The sequence below is a fragment of the Amphibalanus amphitrite genome, unplaced genomic scaffold (assembly GCF_019059575.1).
Source record: "Amphibalanus amphitrite isolate SeventyFive unplaced genomic scaffold, NRLGWU_Aamphi_draft 000240F_arrow, whole genome shotgun sequence".
NCBI lineage: Eukaryota > Metazoa > Arthropoda > Thecostraca > Balanomorpha > Balanidae > Amphibalanus > Amphibalanus amphitrite.
In genome coordinates this window covers 668,434-691,158 of record NW_024881735.1, presented here as the reverse complement: position 1 = coordinate 691,158, position 22,725 = coordinate 668,434, and the positions used below count along the sequence as shown (strand labels likewise).

At 48.4% G+C, this 22,725-nt stretch overlaps 1 protein-coding gene across 1 annotated transcript; it reads right to left on the bottom strand.

The window, feature by feature from the left end:
- Positions 1 to 20,261: 20,261 nt before the first annotated feature.
- On the bottom strand, positions 20,262 to 22,130 carry LOC122386108. Its single transcript, XM_043374962.1, has 5 exons — positions 21,973 to 22,130; positions 21,620 to 21,743; positions 21,187 to 21,297; positions 20,749 to 20,842; positions 20,262 to 20,396 (listed from the first exon to the last, which is right to left on the bottom strand). The coding sequence occupies exons 1-4, from the start codon at positions 22,126 to 22,128 to the stop codon at positions 20,802 to 20,804; spliced, it is 432 nt and encodes a 143-aa protein (XP_043230897.1). The 5' UTR covers positions 22,129 to 22,130; the 3' UTR covers positions 20,262 to 20,396; positions 20,749 to 20,801.
- Positions 22,131 to 22,725: the final 595 nt, after the last annotated feature.

Genomic DNA, 22,725 nt, shown 5'->3' with positions numbered 1-22,725 from the left:
GGCCCTGGTCCCCTGACTTTGGCGAGACCTGGGTCTGACATTTTTACATGAGCAAGATGATATATTAATGATAAGTTGTGCTGAAAATGGCGGCACACTGCGCTGCAGCTTTTGAGATGTTCGCGAAAAAAAACGCAAGAAGGGGTATTCAAACTCCCCGACCCCAGCACGGCGTGGGTTAAACCCTCGCCGGCCGAGGGAGGTGCCGTCTCCCCCACCCCTATACTTTTTTTGCGATAACTACAAACACGCTGGGGATAGAGAGCTGAAACTTGGCATACCTGATCTTTGATTCAAGCCGCATCTATTGACACCAACTGCATTTTTGGGTCAGGTCAGGTCACTGACCTATGGCGTCATAAGTGAACCTCTGCACGGTCTTCAGATGTCGCAACTTCGCAACGCCCTCACTGCCAGAGGAGCTTCCACAGAGAAATGAAACTTGCAGAATATAATATACATTACGAGTTTCACAATTTGTATATCTCGGATTTTTCATGAAGGTCATATGAGGTCAGGTCATTTTCATGACCTCACCATTATAAGTCAATGGGGAAAATGAAAGCTGCTATTCTGGCGCCGGGAACGATCTCCAACTATCTCAAGCACACAGAATCGTGCTTTGATGAACTCCTTGCAAGGTTACATGCGTCACTTTTGCAATGTTGACCTTGCGTGACGTCATTTATGACGTCATTAAGGTCATATTAGTTTTTCGTCAATAACTCCCGATCAAATTGAGCTAGCGAGTCAAGCAAGCCACCAATGGACTCAGGAAGACCTACCGAATCGAATGATATGCGACATGACTTACTTCGACCAATTTCGTGACCTGGGGGTGCCGACCTGACCGTGACCTGAGGTCAACAACCTAAGTTGACCTCACCCAAACAAAACGTATATCATTCGTATCATTCGACGCGCCTGAGTGAGGCGAACACGATACTGCCAAAATCGCGGCTCTGCGGCCGTTTTTGCGAAGCTATTCACCAAAAGCGGCCTTACCTTGGGGCACTTGACCTGACCTCAGAGGTCACCGGGTGACGTAGAACCTTAACCCTCGCCGGCACAGGCCATTTTGCGTCCTTCGACGGCACAAGGGGGGGTTGGTACGACCCCCCTCGCGTTTGGCCCCTGATCGAGCTAGAGCTTCGCGGAAAAAAACGAGCGTGTTACCCGTCACGAGACAAAGCCGATGATACCCAATTTTAAGGTCCTAGGTCATCGGGTGACCTTCCAGGTCAGGTCAATGACCCGAAAACCGGGAAAATCGGGACCTGTTAGAAAGTCGTAAATTGTGGCTTCTATGTGGTTTTCCGGGGTGCTGATCACGAATATCGTGTTGGTTTTGATCAGAGATGATGTCTTTAAGCATTTAGACCAGGTCGAGTCAGGTCAGGTCAGGTCAACCGGTAGGGGTTGTGACGGGTATTCGTAATACGTGTCAACCGCCTCTGACAGCTTCGTAACATGTTACGAAGGCACCAAAACTACTTCGTAAATGTTCAAATGGTTGCCAAATTCGAATTCAGCTCCAAAAACTAGCCTAGAAACATGTAAAACTCGAAAAAGTGAACCGAGGTCACCCGAGGTCACCAAAGGTCAATGACCTGACCTGACCTTCAGGTGACCTTGACACCCACCCTAATGTATGGGAGCGACATCAAATCACATGTTTGAACGTTTGAAACCACAAAAAGCTTGCAAACGCGCGGCTAATGTTAGCCGACATACATACATACGCCGAATCGCGATTCCGGCCAAACATGGTCTCGGAAAAGAGGTCACAGGTCAAAGGTCATTAGGGTCAGGGTCATGAAATTTTCAGGGTAGGTGTAAAATTGATCAATGCGAGGGTACTGAAGGTTTCGTCGCGATCGGCCGCTTTTTACGCGAGTTATTCGCGAAAAACCTTAGGGGGATTGCATCAACCCCCCCCCCTGTGCCGGCGAGGGTTAAAGTCTGATATCAATCTCTGCGTCTCGTATCGGCGCACACGCTCGTTTTTTCCGCGACGCGCTAGCTCCACCAGGAGTGAAACGGCGAGGGGGTCGTTTCCCCCTCGGCCGGCGCGTATGTAGAAAACCAATAGGTCCGGCGAGGTTTAACAAATCAATATTTATAACTCCATCAAGCATTCAGTATCCGACCGGCGCACACAGGGCCGATCGCCAGGTCTAGCACGACATGGGTAAAAAAATCGAACTTTGTGGATGTGCAATGAAACCTATACGAATTTGTTCAAAAATGATCATACTACACTGCTGTGGTCTTTGTTTTCCAACACAATTGCTATTTCATGGCGAAAACTCAGCTTAAACACGAACTTCGGAATCGTTTGGACCGAACTCGTCCCCCGCACTCTTCGACAACGTATCTTTGATCCACGAAAACAATCACAATTTGAGGAGGAATTCCACATTTATATACATCAAACGATAGCTCCGTGTCTGCAGAACACACATAACCACATCAAAATGGCGACCTCTTACTTGGTTATGATGTATTGGCACCGCAAAGATTTAACCCGCGCACAGACGGGGGGGGGGGCGGATATCCGCCCCCCCCCCCTGAGGTTTTTCGCGAATAGCGGGAAAACCGCGGCGAAATTTAGTATGACTATAACCTCATCAATTTTACACATGGTGTGCAAGTTTGAACCTCCTACCTTTTAAGGTCAGGTCACCAGGTCACTTTGAATGACCCAACCTCAAGTCACTTTTTTGCAACTTTGTCACCGTGCCAGAGCTACAGTAGATGTCGGAGGCCTTTGAAAGTCGCAGGATATTATTAGGTCATTAGTAGCTACAATTTGTTTATCTCGGAATTTTGATATCGGTGACCTAAGGTCAGGTCAATTTCGCGACCTCCCCATTATAAGTCAACGGGGGAAAAATCAACTCCCTGTTTTTACCACTAGAACGGGTCGGAATGGCCCCATATACCATACATGACTTCATATACGATCAACCTTCACTACCTTGAGGTCTGTTTTGCTGTTGGGCAGCTGTGAGGTCATGTGACGTCATCAAAGGTCACCAAAGGTTTTTGGCCAATAACTCCGTACAGGAACAAGATACAGACGCGTGAATGGTCTCATTGTGTTCAGCTCGTCAAGACGCATCGAATGATATACATGATGACCTCGAGGTCACGTGACCTGAGGTCAACCTTTGACCTTGACCTTTCGAGGTCAACATATATATCATTCGATGCGGATTGACGAGAGGATCACGATGATGCCCTTAGTTTGTTCCTATCTTGACTAATTCGAAAGTTATTCGAGAAAAACTCTCTCCATATCTAGCGCCGCCATTTTGACTTTTTCGACCCCTGTGACGTCATCTTTGACCTGACCTGAAAATGACCTTAGTAAAAATTGTAGATCTTGGCCGTGCGTATCCGATGCCGTTTACCGCTTGTCGCTATCTTGCTTCGTTCTCGAGATCTCAGGGGGGGGGCGGTCATCCGCCCCCCCCCGTCGCACAGTGGGGATTTTTCCGATCTAGCGCCTATTAATTCAAAAAATATTTTTTGGATTTTTGTTTATTTTTTGTGTCAGTAGGGCTAAGAAATGTCTGAATTTTTCATATATGGCATTGTTTTATCTGTATGTCCACAGCAAAACTAGGAAAAATGCGCCCAAAGTTCACACTCATGCGTGATTACTCAATGGGCTCAGCAAGGCCCGAAAGTATAGCTCAATTTCATTGTCCTGTCCTGTTGGTTTTAATCTTGCGAGGTTTTAAAGTTGCATATCGTCTGAAAGGCACCTTTATTAGGAATGGAATGGCAAACAGAAAGTATGCCACAACCTTACTAAGGTCACAAAAATGCCCTTTACAAAAAACCCTTACAGACACCATATTGAAGGAATGGTATTCTAAATAAATGTAGGAAATCAACAATGTTCTCCACACTTTTCCACTCCGAAATATATCCTATCGAATTCGCCACTTTCTTCTGCGCAAGACAACGCCTAGTTTGGCTGCCGAAACTTGCCTGAACACGGAATATTCACATTAGAGTATCTTAACCCTAGAACGCCTAGGGGGGGGTTGTATCAACCCCCCCCCCTGAGGTTTTTTCGAAGTGCACGCTAAACGGCTTGTCGTAGCGGGCTGAAATTTTCAATACCTTCTGGGGCAACCTTTGCGCATCTTTTGCCGAAAAAAATTGATCGGGTCATGTCAGGTCACGGAGTTATGACGTCATAAGAGGTACAGCCTCCGGCCGGATTTTCACAAACTGAGTGCCAACGCCCGAGGTTTCCTGCCGGTGGTACGGACATCGGTTGATGGATCGTGATGAAACTTCCCATGCATGTTGGGGCAAGTATTGGCTATCATATGGTATAAGAAATTTGACCGGGTCAGGTCAGGTCACGGAGCTATGACGTCACAAGAGGAACAGCGTCCGGTACTATTTTTGAAAAGCGCCCGAACCACTATTTTGCTAATTCTTGTCACCTCAATGGGAATATGCAGCAATATTAGCTTCTATAGGGAGCAAATGGACCTCTTAAATCCAAAAATACAATCAGATTTCAAAAATTTAAATTTTGATTTTTCGAATTTCTGCCGCCGACTGTGACCTTGCCGACTTCCGGCGCTCCCAACGCGCCATTTTTAGAGCTAGGGAAACGAAATACATACCAAACGATAGAGAATTGATCAAGGAACACGATAGTGAAGGTTTCAAGTCGATATCTCCCACCATTTTGCCGCAATCGCCGCCGAAAGTTGAAAAAAGTCTATTTTTCCGAAAATTTGACCTTTGACCGGTCAAAAGTAGGTCAAATGTTGACCTAGGACCAAAAAATATACCACCAATCGCGAGATCTCGTTGAGAGCAATCCGTTGGTTTTTTCCGCTAAGCTCTACGACCTTCCGTTTCGAAACGCCAGGGGGGGTCGTAACAACCCCCCCCCCCTGGTCGTTCGTGTTATGAGAAATGGCCTGGTCGTGCGAGGGTTAACACCCCACTCGAGGAGCGCTAGGGCAAACAGCACGATATAGGTATGTTCCGGACATAGGCGAATAATTTTACTTCGTGATTTATATGATGCATATTTTCTGAGACACATTCATTAGGAATAGGATGACAAGCGTAAATTATACATACCGTAACCTTATTAACCATCGCACTTGTGGGGAGGGGGAGGGGGAAGGGGTCGGATAAAACCCCATGGTTTTCCGCAAATTACTCGCGCAAAAAGCGGCCGATCGCGCCGAAACTTTCGGTACCCTCGAGATCATCAATTTTACATCTAACCTAAAAATTTCATGACTCTGACCCAACTGACCTTTGACCTGTGGCATATTTCTCGAGACCATGTTTGGCCGGAATCGCGATTCGGCGTATGCCAGCTCACATTATCCGCGGTTTCCAGTCTTTTTGTGGTTTTAAACGTTCAAATATGTGAAATGATGTTGGTGCCATGCATAATGGTGGGTTTCAAGGTCACGTGAAGGTCAAGTCAAGGTCATTGACCTTTTGATGACCGTGGTTCACTTTTTCGAGTTTTACTTGTTTCTAGGGTAGTTTTTGGTGCTGATTTCGATTTTAGCAGCCATTTGAATATTTACGAAGTAGTTCTAGTGCCTTCGTTCCATGTTACGAAGCTATCAGTAGTAGGTGACACTTCTATGGATGGCCGGCAGGACGTCTACTAATTGATCTAACTTGACCTGACCCGACCTGGCCTAAATGCATAAAGACATCGTCTGTGATCAAAACTAACATGAAATTCGTGATCAGCACCCCAAAATACCCCGTAACACCCTAACTTTGCGAAGTTTCAAGAGGTCTCGATTTCCCAACTTTAGTTGGGTCATTAAACTGACTTGGAAAGTCAGCTTATGACCTTGGACTTTGAAATTGGATATATTCGGCCTAATTTCGTCATAGGCAGCACGCTTGACTTTTCCGCGAAGCTCTAGCTTGATCAGGGGCCAAACGGCTGAGCGGGGGGTCCAATTGAACCCCCTATACTATGTTGATTATGCACATTTACAGGTAAAATTCTCAACAGGACACACCAGCCAACATCTGTGCACAATCTGGCTACAATTCTACCTATGGCTTGCCCTCTACGAATAAATACGTGCTAGATCGGAAAAATCCCCACTGTGCGTCGGTGCGAAGTTGGCGCAGACCCCCGTCGGTGCGCACATAATTGATGTCACACACAAATAGACTTTTCAAAAAAGTACCGCAGAGTACCGCTACTAAAATCTCGCTACATGTCAATGATTCATTGCACTACAAGATCCAACAGTCATTTTTTGCGACTTTTTGCGACTTTGGATGTAGCAGCCAAACATCAACCCGCGCCGGACCGGTGCTCGGCGTCAAACGCGCCGGGCCGGGAGGTGTTGATTGAACACTCCCCTTCTAACTCGGCTCTTGGGCCACATAGCGACACGTAGTAAGTGGCATTCGAAAGAGCGCCCGAAATTCCAGATGGAGTAATTAGTCATTTCTAGGTCAGGTCAAAGGTCACGTCACCAGAGGTCATCAAAGGTAAAATGTTGCATTTATCAACATTTATCGAAAACCTGCTCTTACCTCGGGGACCAATAGAGCTACATCGTCGCGGAAAAGTGCATTCAATTGCTCTTTTAGCGGTCTTTCTGGAATAAGCCCTCAGATTTGGCTTAAAGGGACCCTCCCACCTTAACATTAGATTTGAGTTGAGATAGCCAAAATGGGGTCCCTGGCTCACAATTACCGGTTTCGGCACTCACAACATCGAGAAATGCCTTAAATCGGAAATATTGAATTTCAAAATTGCAGCATTTTGATTCAGAGGGGCTAATGCTTAGGAATACCCCTCTGAATGTGTGACGTCAGAGCAGATATCTAACGATTTTTAAATGTTTGACTAAAACGTTTTGTAGCACGCGGTGGTATATGCTATTTGCGCGCAACATCTGCCGCAAACGCCGCACTTCTAAAATAAAGTCGCTAGAAACAGCGGAGATCCCAAAAAAGTAAACAAAAGTAAAAGTCTAATATCTTGAAAACCGGTAAATATTTTTCGGTGAAATTTGGTAGATATTCGTTTTCGCTCTTTCTGAACCGAGCGACATCACTTTCATGCCAATCCATAAACTTTTTTGAAGGTGGGAGGGTCCCTTTAACCCTCGCTCCTATAGTGGTGTTTTTCCAGCCGCGAACGTATAGAAGGGGTCCGTTGGACCCCCCGCCGTTTCGCCCCTAATCGAGCTAGAGCTTCGCGGAAAAGACGAGCGTGTTGCCCGTGACAAGAGGAAGCTGATGCTACCCAATTGTAAGGTCCTAGGTCATCGGTTGACCTTCCAGGTCAGGTCAATGACCCAAAAGTCGGGAAAATCGGGACCTGTTAGAACGTCGTAAAGGGTGGCTGCTATGGGTTTTTTGGGTGATGATCACGAATATAATATTATTTACGAGCATAGATGATGTCTTCATACATTTAGGCCAGGTCGGGTCAGGTCAGGTCAGGTCAACTAGTAAGGGTTTTGCCGGGTATTTGCAGTAGGTGGCAACCGCCTCTGACAGCTTTGTAACATGTTACGAAGGCACCAAAGCTACATAGTAAATGTTCAAATGGTTGCTAGATTCGAATTCAGCTAAAAAAAAACTAGCCTAGAAACATGTAAAACTCGAAAAAGTGAACCAAGGTCATCAAAGGTCAATGACCTTACCTGACCTTCTGGTGACCTTGACACCCACCCTAATGCATGGGAGCAACATAATATCCCATGTTTGAACGCTTTAAACCAAGAAAAGACTGCAAACCCGCGGCTAATGCGAGCCGACATACGCTGAATCGCGATTCCGGCCAAACATGGTCTCGAAAGAAGGTCACAGGTCAAATATCATTAAGGTCAGGGTCATGAAATTTTCAGGTTAGCTGTAAAAGTAGTTATCGCGAGGGTACTGAAAGTTTCGTTGCGATCGGCCGCTTTTTACGCGAATTACTCGCGAAAAACCAAGGGTTCCGTTCGAAGATTCAGGCCCTGTCGCGCTAGAATGGCATATCGACCCACTGCTGCGCGGCGGCCAGCCTCTGCCTCTGAAAAGTTGTCCCGCAATCATCTCTCTAGGTCGAAGTTGATCTGCCGGACCGTCCCAGACTTCCGACGCCCCGTGACGACTGGTCTGTAGATATGCATTGTTGAACGATCTGTTGTTCTTGCGGTATGCCAATAATAAGAGTTCCCTGCTGGCCAGTGCAGTAGATGAAGCCTTTCTTCGCGGGAGGTATAGGTGATTGATAAAGTTGCCCTTGGATTCCAGGAAGACAGTCTTACCGAGTCACCTTATGATCAAAGATAGCCAAGGCAACACATCTCCCCCCCCCCCCCCCATATAACGTTGCGCCGAAAGACGAGGGGTAAGTCTGGGAACTGCGGAGGATGGGGAGGGGAGGGGAGTGGGAGGGGGCTGGGCGGGGAGTGGGAGGGGGCTGGTAGGGGAGTGGGAGGGGGATGGGGATGACGGCCACATCGGTTCGTGGAAGCGCAATGCATAAAGGGGATCGCGTGTGTGCTCCTCATACCGTGCGGCGTGTTTGGTCGTGGCTGAAAGGCCCAGCGCTGCAAATGTATGCAAAATACGCCAGCGATGCTTAGTCGAAGTCGTGGTTATTGATTAGTTGAGTCATAAAATGATGATTATGCCTAAATAAATGGTTCCGTCAAATGGAAATGCGGCAATAATTCCGGTTGATGGCATTGTTAATGAATACATAACGACTGAAGCTCTCCATCGTTAGCAGAAATTCAAGTGTTTATAAAAAAGCAAAAGCATACCTGGGCCTAGACATAGGTACTTTGCAGTGTACCTACTAGAGATGTCAATCGGATACCAACTTTTTGGCATACCGATACCAAACCATTACCAACTTGGTATTTGGTATTTCAAGACTAAGGCATTCGGTATTTGGTTGGTATTATGAATTCTGACCAAATAAATAAATAAATAAATAATAAATAAATAAATATATATAATAATAAATAAATAAAATAATAAATAAATAAATAAATATATATTATTATATAATAAATATAATAAATAAATATATAGTCAATTCTGACTAATGTAAACGAGGGTTTTGGTAACAAGATGGTATTTTTCTCATTTTCTAAAGTCGGTTCTGTTCCGGTATTTTCTCATGGTTATTGTTGGTATTTTGTTTGGAATCGGTATCACGATTTTGCATCGCGGAAATTCATCTCCATGTGAAAACTTCCCTGGCACTGTGGGCGTTGCGAAGTTGCGACGTTTCAGGACCGTGCATAGGCTTACTTATGACGTCATTGGTCAGTGACCTGATCCGGCCTGAAAATGCAGTTGGTGTTGAAAGCTCCGGCTTGAATCAAAGATTAGGTATGCGAATTTTCAGCTCTATCGCAGGCGTGTTCTGAGCTATCGCAAAATTATCCATATGGCGGGGGGCGGTGTACCCGCCTACTCCTCCCTCCCCCTCCGCTGGCGAGGTTTAAATGAACTTAGAAGGTGAACTTTAATTATTTAATTAGTGGGTCATTCGATGCACATTGCCATGCTGAACTTGCTGGTTCTTTTAATTTTGATCTATCTTTAGTACAACGAGCGTTACAAAATACAGACCAAATATTTAACAGGGCCTCATGCGAAGTTTTTACATGCATGCCCCAACACTCCCCAAATTTACAGGGTGCGGCAGGTATATGAGGACAAAATAAGCACGATGCGAAAATCTCTTTTTTGTCCAAGAATATTAGAATAACAGAATGAAACTTTCTACACATGTTCTAACAACACTAACGTTCCGCTGATTTCACTAAATTCCCGTCATCAACATTGACGGCCGCGTTACAGCTGCGGGAGTGACTGCACGCCCAGACCAGAAGTGCCTCTCGCAAATTACCCATCACGTGCACGATGACTGCGCCCAGGGACTCTTTGGTGTGGTGAGGATGTTCGTTAGCCTCTTTCTCAACAACGGCCTACGCCCATTCATCCATCAGGCGCAGGCCTGGGGAGATGGGTGGTCAAGGTCCAGGGTCACGTGGCCGTTAGCAGTTTTGAGTAAGGACCTGGGTTAATTGGGCCCTGCGCACCGGCTACTGAGCCTCGCTGAATGACACATGACCTCTCGCGTGCTACGTATTCAATGCAGAATGTGATTCCATTCCCCATAAATACGATTGAGCCCACTTGTATTGATATTGGAATAGATATGTCGTAGGCATCGGGTGAAATCCGGCATTTCATGAAATGCCTAGGCATTCCATGGAATGCAGGCAAAAACTGAAATCTTCGTAGAAATAGGCGCGTTACAGCGAATGCCTGAAAGTTTTAGGCATTTCATGAAATGCCAGGCGGAGGCCAGGCACTCCCTGAAATATGGTCAAAATTAACTGAGTACACTCGTTGCCTAGGCTTTACATGGATTGCCCAAAAGACGACCGGCACTCTCTGTAACAAAACTTTTCGTACGCGGACGGTTGTGTGCATATACACGCCGGCGGGCGGGAGGGGGAGGGACGTTATCGTATTGGTGTAAAATGGGCTAATACTACGAGATATTTCACGGATCGTCTCGTCTGCAGCGCAGCGTACCTACTTTATTGTTAGCTAGTACACAAATATTACACTGTGCAGTTATCGGCTTTCTCTGAAGTGTGGGGTCTACTGTGTTGGTCCATAGGCAGTAAAAAAAAATATCGTCTGGAAACTCTCCTATAGAGACCGCATTTTCAAACAAAAGGTTCCAGAACCAGTGGCGGATCCAGGGGGGGGGCTGCGGGGGCTGGCAGCCCCCACCCAAGGAAAACTGGCGCCACTGCGCCGAAGGCGCAGTGGCGCAGTGGCGCCAATTTTCAATCGTCATCGACGTCTAAATCGTCATTCAATCGTCATCGACGTCTAAAATCGTCATCGACGAGAGTCGAGAGATAGGCCTGGAAACTTCGGTGAAACTTGTTTTGTATCCAAACGTTGGTTGTTTACCTTTAAATAAAAAGGGAGGTAGGTAGAGATAATTTTAACAGACTCTGACTCCGAGCCGGTATCGGAGTCGAGGGATGCCAATGAACCGACTCCAACTCAGACTCCGATCAAAACTGCCGACTCCAACTGACGCAACCCTACGCAACTAACAAAAAAGATCCACGATGCGACTATGGCGCCCATCCGGGGCGTGGCGCCCAATTATGACCTGCAGCCCCTCCCCAGTGAAAATCCTGGATCCGCCACTGTCCAGAACTGTTTTATTATTTGTTGACACATGGGAACGCTGCGTGGAACCGATTCGTACACATCATTCCAGCCTTACGGTACTAACACCTTTTGGTGTTGCACTGTTTGGCGCTGGCCCGGCATGCACACTGCTTCATCCCTTGCCCTCCAAAAAGTGACTGCTCTCGGAACGCCTCTCTCAGGCCAAGAGTGCGATCTGTTCCGACCACCCCAACCTCGTTTGCATCGGTTTCCCGCAAAGCTGAGCGCGGAAACCAGCCCTTTATGACCCCGGCGCGCGTACTCAGCTGATACACATCATTCCTTGCATCAGTGATCACTGCGTGGATGTTAGCAGGATCGAGCACCCCACGGTCCACTTTGGGCGGGAAGCGCGGGAAACCACATAGCTGCGGTAATCGTTTCAGAAAGTACCGGCCGTCAGTCGGGCATTTCATGTAATGCCTAGGCAACAAATGTACTCAATTGGTTTTGACCACATTTCAGGGAGTGCCTGGCCTCCGCCTGGCACTTCATGAAAAGCCTAAAATTTTCAGGCATTCGCTGTAACGCCCGTATTTCTACGAAGATTTCAGTTTTTGCCGGCATTCCATGTAATGCCTAGACATTTCATGAAATGCCGGATTTCACCCGATGCCTACGACAGATACATTGGCGCTATAACGCAAATGCGACCGACGCGAGTTGACGAGAGGTGGAGCTCTGTCCCGTCACCTACGGTTCGTCGGTGGTGGTGTGTCGCACAGTTTGACCCGCGCCGTCCCCGGGAGCGCTCCCAGTCGGCAGACCCTGGCTTTGTGACTGGTCAGTCTGACCCGCGCCGTCCCCGGGAGCGCTGCCACTCAGAAGACTGCTCAGTCTGCCCCGCTCTGTCCTCGGATAGGCTGACACTCATCAGTACCCCTCTGCGATCGGTCAGTCTGACCCACACTGTCCCCGGGAGTGCTCCTCTGCCTCACAGGTCCCTCTGTGACACACCGGCTCTAGCAGTCCGGCCTATTCCATTGTCCGCACTCACAGACTCATTAGACTCCGTCATTCAACTTTACCGGTTTAGGATCGCTCGATCCCTGGTGGCCTTCTAGACCTTGATCTCTTCTCAATCCCCAAAATCCGACAATCCTCACAATCCAGCAATCCTCACCCTCAATCCGTCCAGCCACCTAATCGGATCAACGTCCTAGGCTGTCGGACATTTCCGATCCACACAGCACGCTTAGACGAACCGGTTATCACCAGCTGAGGGGTCGTCAGGACCGGGCCGCCTGGGACCGTGGACGTAGGGCACGAGAGGAGGTGCTGCGTGCGGCCGGTGACTGGGCTGGTGCCAGCTGAACGTCTGCACTAGGAAACTGCGGGGACGGCCATCAACATTCAACAGGTATGTGTGTGTGTGTGCTTGGTAAGCCGAAATGTTAGTATAATGGTCTGTGAAATTGTTTGCATTTTCTTAGGAATGGGCCGACAATTCCGGTTCCGCTTACCAATTCTTAAGGCACACATGTCTTCTGCGAACCCAACTTCCAAAGCTTGACTAAAAGGTTATCATTCAACATGAGTAGCTCCTCATGGTAGCAGGCTCACTTGTGGTGGGGGTGGCCTTTTGCGCGACTGGGTGGTTTCGTGACTGAGCCTCGTGAGGCAGGCGCAGGCAGTAGTCAGCCGCGACAGTGCACTACTGTCTTCGAGACACGTCGAGCGAATTAAACATAAAAAGTCAACTTATAAACTGCTCAAAAGGTTGACGTCGTGACCAGACCAATAAAAAAGGCCAAAACGGATCTCAGCCTCAATCGTTGAGCTGAAAATCAGCTGTCTAAATCGTTGAGCTGAACGTATTCAATGTGTTTTCATTGATACAGCATGTCTCTATCAAAAGCTATTGTCGAAACATCGCTTATGATTTTTAACCCTCGCCGGACCTATTGGTTTTCTACATACGTGCCGGTCGAGGGGGGCGGCGGGTACGACCCACCCCCTCGCCGTTTCGCCCCTGGTGGAGCTAGCGCGTCGCGGAAAAAACGAGCGTGTGCGCCGTTACGAGACGCAGAGATTGGTACCCGATTTTAAGGTCCTAGGTCAACCGGTGACCTCTGAGGTCAGGTCAAGCGCCCCAAAGTACGGTTCAGTTTTTGGTGAATAGCTTCGCAAAAAAACGGCCGCAGAGCGCCGATATTGGCAGCATCGTGTTCGCCTCGCTCAGGCGCGTCGAATGACAAACTTTTTGTTTGGGTCGGGTCAACTTAGGGTGTTGACCTCAGGTCAAGGTCAGGTCAGCGCCCCCAGGTCACGAAGCTGGTCGAAAGAGGTCATGTCGCATATCATTCGATTCGGCAGGTCTTCCTGAGTCCATTGGTGGCTTTCCCGACTCGCTAGCTCAATTTGATCGGGAGTTATTGACGAAAAACTAATATGACCTTCATGACGTCATAAATGACGTCACGAATGGTCAACATTGCAAAAGTGACGCATCTAACCTTGCAAGGAGTGCATCAAATCACGATTCTGTGTGCTTGAGATAGTGGGAGATCGTTCCCGGCGCCAGAATAGTAGTTTTCATTTTTCCCCTTTGACTTATAGCTAATGGTGAGGTCACGAAAATGACCTGACCTCATATGACCTTTAGGTAAAATCCGAGATATGCAAGTTGTTAGATTCGTAATGGATACTAGATCCTGCAAGTTTCATTTCCCTGTGAAAGCTCCTCTGGCAGTGAGGGCGTTGCGAAGTTGCGACATCTGAAGACCGTGCAGAGGTTCACTTATGACGTCATAGGTCAGTGACCTGACCTGACCTGAAAATGCGGTTGATGTCAAACGATCTGGCTTGAATCAAAGGTCAGGTATGCCAAGTTTCAGCTCTCTATCTCCAGCTGTTCGGAGCTATCGCGAAAAAACTCTATGGGGGGGGCGGCACCCGGCTCCCCCCCCCCCCTCGGCCGGCGAGGGTTAATTAATGATGACTTTTTAAAACAAGCTCGGGTTAGGTATAATGTAAAGTCAAAGATGCAATCTTTTTATTCAATGTGCTCATATGAAACCAAAATTTTAACGATATTAAAATCGGACCTAGAAGGTGTTTGCTTCGTTTCAGTTTTCTCCCACTGACGTAAAGGTCTTCGTAATTGACCTGGTGTTGGGTAACCAATATAATGAAATCAGAAATAATTTGCATTTTGTCACTTTGATCAAGCGCTGCAATTTTCAAAACAGTCGTTTTCAGTCGATGTGGCTATGGTGAGCATTTATTGTTTCTTGAGATGAGGTCATTTGGCGTGATCTGGTGACCCGACATTAGATAACTTGGATCAAATGTTTTATTGCTAGAAGGATAAACTTATTTCAATTTTTTGTCTAAAATGACGGTGCGTAGCACCGTTTTATTTTGTCTGCAAAACGAAATATTTAGGTGAGCTCAATAGCTTCTGTCATGGCGAAGAAGCTTGAAATGGAAAAGAAATATTCGTCTATCCTGTCAATGTATGAGGTCACTCAAACCGCTTGCGGTTGTTATGCATCACAAGGCACGGAATTTACCGCCCAGGTAGGACTAAGGCCCCGCTCTGCCTTCACAGCTCGCGGACAGTTCTGACACTGCACCACTACGAAGAAAACAATGTCGAACAGCACGGCCCGACCGCCGCGCAGCGGGTACGACCTGCCCGTGTACGGATTGGCCGACGGCCTGCTACTAAACATCCACGTGCCGGCCATCCTGTGCATCACCATCAGCTTGCTGTGCGCCGTCGCCACCGTAGCCTGGTCAGTGCGCAGTCACTGGGTGCGCGGCCGCGGCGCGCGCTTCTTCGACTGGACCCAGGGCGAGCGCAACATCGTCTACCTGGCCGTGTGCGACGGCTGCTTCAACCTGGCGCATCTGTTCGACCACGCGCACTACCTGCTGCTGCGCGACCACGTGCGGCCCGCCTGGCTCTGCCAGCTGTACGCGTTCGTCATCAGCGAGTTCATCTGCGCGCAGCACCTGCTGGTCAACCTGATCGCCGTCAGCGCGTGCGTCACCATCCACCGCGAGCGCATGGTGGAGTGGGGCGCGCGCGACTGGCGCCAGCTGCTCTACACGTTCGGCGGCTCGCTGCTCATCGACATCGGCTGTCTGGTGACCGGTGCGTACGGACCGACCGGCTCCTTCTGCTACTTCGACCCGGTGGCCGGCGTGGTGCCGCACCTGGTCTTCTCCGTGGCGCCCCTGGTGATCCTGTTCTCGATGAACGTGCTGCTGTACGTGCTCACGTTCCGTAAGATCCGGCTGGAGGAGCGCCGGACGCGTGCCGTGCTCGGCGCTACGTGCAAGCCCCAGGAGGCGGCGCCGCAGGCAGCGCGAACCGGCATGCTGTTCGTGTCGGCGTTCTTCATCCAGTGGTGGACGTCGGTGCTCTGGGGCCTGTGGCAGCTGTTCGAGCCGCCGCCGGTCCTCCTGCACCACCTGACCACCACCTTCTGCAACCTGGGCGGCGCGCTCAACTTCGGCGTGTTCTACATCCTGCGCCGGCGGCGTCGGCGGCGCCATCCGGCCGACTCGCTCCGTCAGCAGCGCAGCGAGGACCGCGGCGACAGCACAGCCGCCGCTGTGGCCGGCTGCCGGCCCAACTGGCTGAGAATCTGCAGCCACCAGCAGGGCGTCCTCTGCGGCGGAAAACCGGTGATCTCTGGCGAGCCGCTGCCTCCCCGCCGGGCGACAGACGCTCCAGACGGCGCCAGACCAGCCGAGGGTCAGGTGGAGACTCCCGCACAGCCAGCGAGCGCCACCCCGATGTCAGACACAACCCCACTGTCAGGTTCAGCCTCCTTGTCAGCCTCAACTCCTCTTTCAGACACGGCCTTTCAGCCAACCACAGCCCCTATTCCTGCCGGAAACTCGCAATCTACCAACGCTCCTCGTAAGAGTAAAACCTTCTTGTCCAAAAAATCGCCTACTTCCTCGGCAGCCCGGTCGCCCTCCATCTCTCCTCCCCGACACACGTCGCCGCTGTTTGACGCCGCATCGAGACCGTCGACCACGCCGCTGTCCCCTGCAGAACTGCTGCTAGTGGCCCGCCGGCCGGACGCCTCCCGAAAGGTGTCGGTCGTCTCCCCGCGCTACGGCGGCCGGAAGGCACCGCCACCCGAGACTACGCCCCACAGTGAGGACGGGCCGAGCCCCGTCTGTGAGCGGGGCTGCGCTGGGGGCAGGCCGCACCGCCACACCCCGCCACAGGTGATTATCAGCTCAGAGTGGGCCGGCGGCGATCAGGGCCGGGCACTAGGCAGGATCTGAGGCTACTTAACAACTTCACCTAGCTTTGTTAAGCTTGAGGAGTAAGCAAAGTTGGGACAGGGCACAACACAGGATCTGAGGTTACCAAAGCAGGTTGTAATACTCTTTGTGAGGCTACCAGAGTGGGGCATATAATACGATCTCTGAGGTAGGATATTACATCGCAAGACCTGAGGCTACCGGTACAGGATATTCCACAGGACCTGAGACCACCAGAGCAGGACATTACACGGGGCCTGAGACCATCAGAACAGCGCATAACACAAGACAGCAGGCAGGGGAAGGGCATTGCAAAAGACCTAAAGGCTACCGGTGCAAGATATTACACTGGACCTGAGACCACCAGAGTAGGACATTGCACAGGACCTGAGACCATCAGACCAGCGCATAACACAAGACAGCAGGCAGGGGAAGGGCATTGCAAAAGATATAAGGCTACCGGTGCAAGATATTACACTGGACCTGAGACCACCAGAGCAGGGCATTATACAGTGCAGCTCGTGTTACGTCCGCAATGTGTTCTGTAACATGCATAACTAAATTACACAGGAGCTGAGGGGACCAGACCAGCGCATCTAGTAGGACCCCGGACATTTATCGGGATTGAAGAATGAACCGATCCAATGATATTCATAAAGAAGAGATTTTGGAGCTTGAATGGGTTTGTAGCATGGCACTTCTTGTCAAAGCTTGGCCTAAGTTTTTTTGTGTAAATTTGTTCGTTTATGGGGTATGAATCATTATCTGGTTTCTTAATCTTGTTAGAATAACATGTGTGGCAGACGGAGTTAATTAGGTCTATATTTGACACCGAGCACATGTGTAATGTGTGTGCACGTACGAGATAATATCTATGGATCTTATCTCGGCAGATGTTGTGTCCCTCTCACACGACTGACTGCGTCAGATAAACGTTCAACAGTGCAATAGTTTTCAGAGCTTTTATTGTGTAAAAACCGTGAGCATTGTTCGTGGTGCGCCCAAAAGTTCAAGTGTTTTTATTTGTCATCATAGCAAAGTTTCTTAACACAATATGTCTTACATGAATGTAAGCAATGCCTGCTTTACCACAACTGGACGTTAGTTGCATTACCACAAATAACGTCAGGACACGATTTAACCCGCGCCCTGGTGGGGTCTGTTTATAACGCGACCTGGTGGGGGGGGGGCTATTTTTTGCCCCCCCCCCCTCGTATCTCCGAAACTACTAGACGGATCCGCGCCGCAGAACTCAGTATTTCATATATCTACCACTAGATGTCTCTGACGCTATGCGCCTGACTCATGCTGTGCCGCACTGCTCAGTATTTCATATCCTTCCCGCTAGATGTCTCTGCCATCATGCGCCTGGCGCATGCTGTGCCAAAATTCAAACGGCGTTCGAAAGGCCTGTCAAATTTGTCGAAGGAAACCAAATTTCATTGACCTCGGGGTCACCGATGACGTCACAGGTCAGGTCAAAGATGAAATGTTTCACCGTTCACGGGTCTTCTAGGGAATGCGCTATAACACCGAGGAAAACGCATTTTGTCGAGAATCAGCGATAAGGCGTCAGTTGCCTAGTGGATATGTTGCTATTAGAGGTCACTGACAATACCAGGTCAGGTCACAGGTCAGGTCACCAAGGGTCACAGGTCAGGTCACATGAGCCCAACTTTACTATGGTTGTGTGATGCATGTTTTATGGCCAATTTTTCATTTCCAACTCAATGGTGTTCGTTATAAGACTATCAGGTACGGCTTAGGTCACTTTCTGGTGAAGTTCAGGTCAAGGTCAGGTCGAGGTCAGGCCAAAAAAAGGTCAAATTTTAAAGTTGATAGTTTTGCATTAAATGGGTATTGATTCGATGCAGCTCGTCACGGGGAGTCTAATTGTGGTCTTTGTTTTGCGCTACGGGATGTAGAATTGCTAAAAATTGAGTTTGAAAATTTGACGTCATCAATTTTGAACAGTTTTTTTCGCTATAACTTCGCCAAAAAAAAGAGGTATCAATCTCAAATTTGGTATGTAGATGGAAGGCGGTAAGGACTATCACATATATTCCGGTTTTTGCGAAATTAAAAAAAAAAATTGGATTTTTCGATTATTATATCCAAAAATTTATTTTTTGATTTTTGGGGGTCAAAATCCAAAAATTTCAAAAATCCGAGATTGCAGTTTTGTAGCCCTATCAATTCTACAGCTTTCATGCCTTTATCATTTTTCTGTATTTGCAAAGCTATAGGCCTGACAGCTCTTCCCGCGAAACCCTTTTTTGCGTCGAAAACGGCAGAGCATGACGTCACTGTGACGTCATTTCCGGCCAACCTATCATAGCCTTTGGAAAAAATTTTGGTCACAATGTGTAAAATTGATGTCCGGGAGGGTACTGAAAGTTTGGTGACGATCGGCGCAGCGGTTCTGGAGATATATCGAAAAGTCTGGAGGGGGGGGGGCAAAAAATAGCCCCCCCACCAGGTCGCGGGTTAAGTCCAAGAAAATCCAGCGCTGGCGAAATCATATCTGAAAGCATCATTCAATTGCAGCTGGATGGTCACCAATTATTAGTTAATACCTATACATAGACCTCTGTATGGTTAATATAATGATTAAGTGCGAAGTGTTGACTGCAAGGCTATGATGTTCGGTTCAGTGAGCGCTGCAGTTTGTGATTCTATCAGTTGTCTCAAAATCCCATGCGTCAGTCCATTTCCATGGTCTGAGCGATAAGCTCAAGACGCGCATATTCACGCAACTGTCACCCCACGTCCATACTCGTATATACATTCATCACTAATACAGCGTGTTGGCGTCCCCAGCTCGTGTTTGCCGACCCGCTCTGATCTGCTTCGTGTCTCTGTCTGCGCACTATGCGTGTCGGCCTGTCGCCGTCGCGTGCAGACAGGGGTCGTCGAACACTGCTTTACTCCCGGGAGACCCTCTGCATGTCCCGAGCCCTTCTGATGGTCCCACTCGAAGGGTTCAGTCTGCTACTGGGATCACGTGGCGTCAGAGACGGTGGTAGAAATTCCACCCCGAAAGGAGGTCAATCCGCCGCATAACTTGGATAACACACGATATGAGACTGTATGCACATAACGTATAGCTTTTATTACGCTATTATCAGTATTATGCTATTATTAGCCGTCGTGTAAAATCGGATTGGGTTTTGATGGCATAGATCAGTATTACCATAATCAATCATTATCATAATCATACTATCAGTAATAGCATCTCTTATCATAATCAAATTAGCTGCTAAGTGTTAAAACGTTGCAGTAATTATTCCGATACAATCCAAAGGCAGTCTCATAGCTTATTACCGATGGAGAACTCGGGAAGCAAATTATTATCAAAGCGATTCAAATTAAGACGGCAAGTTAATAACCATACTTCTGAGTGAATTATGACTCATTTTGGCTTAAAATCAATCACTCAAGGAATCCAACTCTAGTTATATAACCAGCCTCCGCGAGCAGGCTCGTCCAAAATCCTAACCATTTGGCAGGTCAAGTAATAAACCAAGGAAGTCTGACGCAAAGCACGGAGGTGGGTATAAAATAATTATTAGAAATAAAAAATTCGAATAACTAATGATTATAGAAGAATGATCATCTCGATTCGTTTGGGTATAATACCTGCTTACATAAAACGCATCTGAGATACATTGCGGCATACAGCTTCATGTTTTCCATTGTAATGCCTCGACATTCGCTACGGTGATTTAAATATATATTTCGTAGACATTCAAACGACAACAAAATATCACGAATGGCAGTCATCAATTGGGCGTACGGTTGTTGTGATGGCGGACGTACAGATGCTCGACAGCAAGGCCGACCACACTGGCGAGTGTCGCAGTCGCTAGGAAAACAAACGCTGAGAAGACGGACGACAGCGACAGGCCCTGTGGAGAGACAGGTAGAGCGGTGACAATAACATCACAACCAGTCACCGGTGTGTCCAACCCATCAGCCAGTCACATACACAGCACGCAATGGTCTGTGGTTTTAAAGACTGTCTTGCATTTATTTTTTTAAACAAAATACAAGATATATTCAGATGTGTTTTATGTAAATAACGACCAGAGACAAATTGCGACGCATAACCATCACGATATTTCGTTCCAGTGTTTAGGGGTCGACGAACTTTTAGATTATCTTTATTTAGCATGTCATTGCACAATGCACACGTGCGTTGGTAAATATGCACTCAAGTTGAGTGCATATCTACTCAAATGTACACTCAACTGTAAATACCTGTGAGTCGCTGCTCTTGCAGGCCTTTCTCGGCAAGCTTAGAAACCTTCCGTTCAGCTGATCCAGAATTCCCAGCTCCCGCATCCGTGCCAAGCTGTCGGAGCGGGACGAGAGACGTTCGTTACTTATACTGCGAGCATCGGGTGTTTGAGCAGCTGTTAGCTTCTGAGTGTATGTTGTCACGACTCACAAAAGAATGACTGGTCAAGAGTTTACGCGTGGGCTTGCTTGCTTTAGCAAAAACATTGATTGAGCCTTTTGCTTCATTGTAAGTACAGTATAGGCTTATTTGCATTTTCAGTTCAAAGAAAGATTATATGTGTGTGCAGCACCTGTCATGTTGCTGCGGTAGATATGTGCTCATAAGTCATTATCCAACAAGTGCTCTCACAGATTTAAGACTGGCTTTATGTCAGCCGCCAACATTTAGAGACTCACTGGTAGTCAAAGAAAGCCCGGTAAGGCGAGTGCCGCTGAAGCGCCAGCGACGCCTGCAGATCATGTAGTCATTACCGAGGTCGACCATGCTGCAGGGCTTATGGTTGGGGCCTGCAATGGTGCAACAAAGGTGACAGCTGGATGCGCGCAGCGCAACAGAAGCCGCGAAGCTGTATGATTTCACGACTTCACAAGTTAAAAAAACTAACAAAGTTCACAAGTTCTTATAAAGAAGACGCTGATTAAGATTGTTTGTTAGCATGCTTGTTGTTTGATGGAGCCACCTAGAGCTTGAGCCACGTAGGTCGACACTGCCTGACCGAGGGTGGCATGAGCAAAGACTTCGCAGTACCAACTGGCATAACACAGAACCAGCCTGGGTTTCTGGCAAAGCAGGACAGTATTTAGCTAGCAGGATGGTAAGGATGCTCACCGAAGTATGTCGAGAAGACGGCAACGTTCTCTCCCCTCAACAGCTGCTCCACGCCATTAGTTACGGACCCCAACACAACTGAATGACTTCTGTAGACTTCCTGAAGAAGAGGCACTTGAGAATCCTGAAATGGGAATGAGGTGAGCATTTCGGTGAATTCAGTATCACCTATTCAGGGATGATTCACCAAATAATACAATTGTATCTCTTGCATCCACAATAGCACACTGGGACATTGGGCCAGCCTTTGGCGCATGATTTTGCCCTTCACTCCCGGCTGAGTCGCCCATGCGTAGAACAACTAACATACCTTTGCGTTCTATATACTCTGGACATACCCTATCCCGACTCACCTTGAAGAAATCGAGCAGTGCAGATGCGTCGGGCAGCACTAGTCGGTGTGTGTTGGTTCGTACCAGCCCGTGCAGGTCCTGGAAGGGCAGCGGGTACGTTCGTACCGCCAGCGAGGACACTAGTGTTGCCGAGTAGGCGGCTGACAGCGTCACCATCGTCATGTAGAAAACCCAGAAGAAGAGCCGCGTGGCCAGCCCCGCCGGGGTGTCCTTTACACCTGTGACGTCATCAGTTCCGTCAGCTGTTCCGCCGTTGGGGCTTGACAGATGGACGTTGCTCATCAAACAAAAAGCATGTCAGAAATAGGAGCGTGAGACGTCACATCTACCCAAAGCTAGACGGTTCTCCCCAATGTGCTTTACTCGTATGGTAAGGAAATAAAGTTATGTTTTATATGGTACAGCATGGTTCAGGCGTTGAACAACAGAAACACATAACGGTAAATTTTTTGTTTGTTTTGTTTTATTGGTTTAGACCCTTTCGGTCCAATGAGACCATTGCAGAGCCGGAAGGATGATATAGGAATTAGGGGGAGGCATTGGTCTGGGCAGGAACTCTAGTGAGTCGCCGGGGCTGGACAGGCCGACCAGCCCCCCCCCCCCCCCAGCACTCTCTGCACCCAGATACGGGTGGGCTTCCTCAGAAGCTGCGGTGCGCTTCAATGGGAGCCGCTCACATGACATAAAGTTACTGTCCACTGTCCAGCCCGGATCAGGGGTTGCGGCGTAGAGGACAAGGGTTTGGTTTGAATA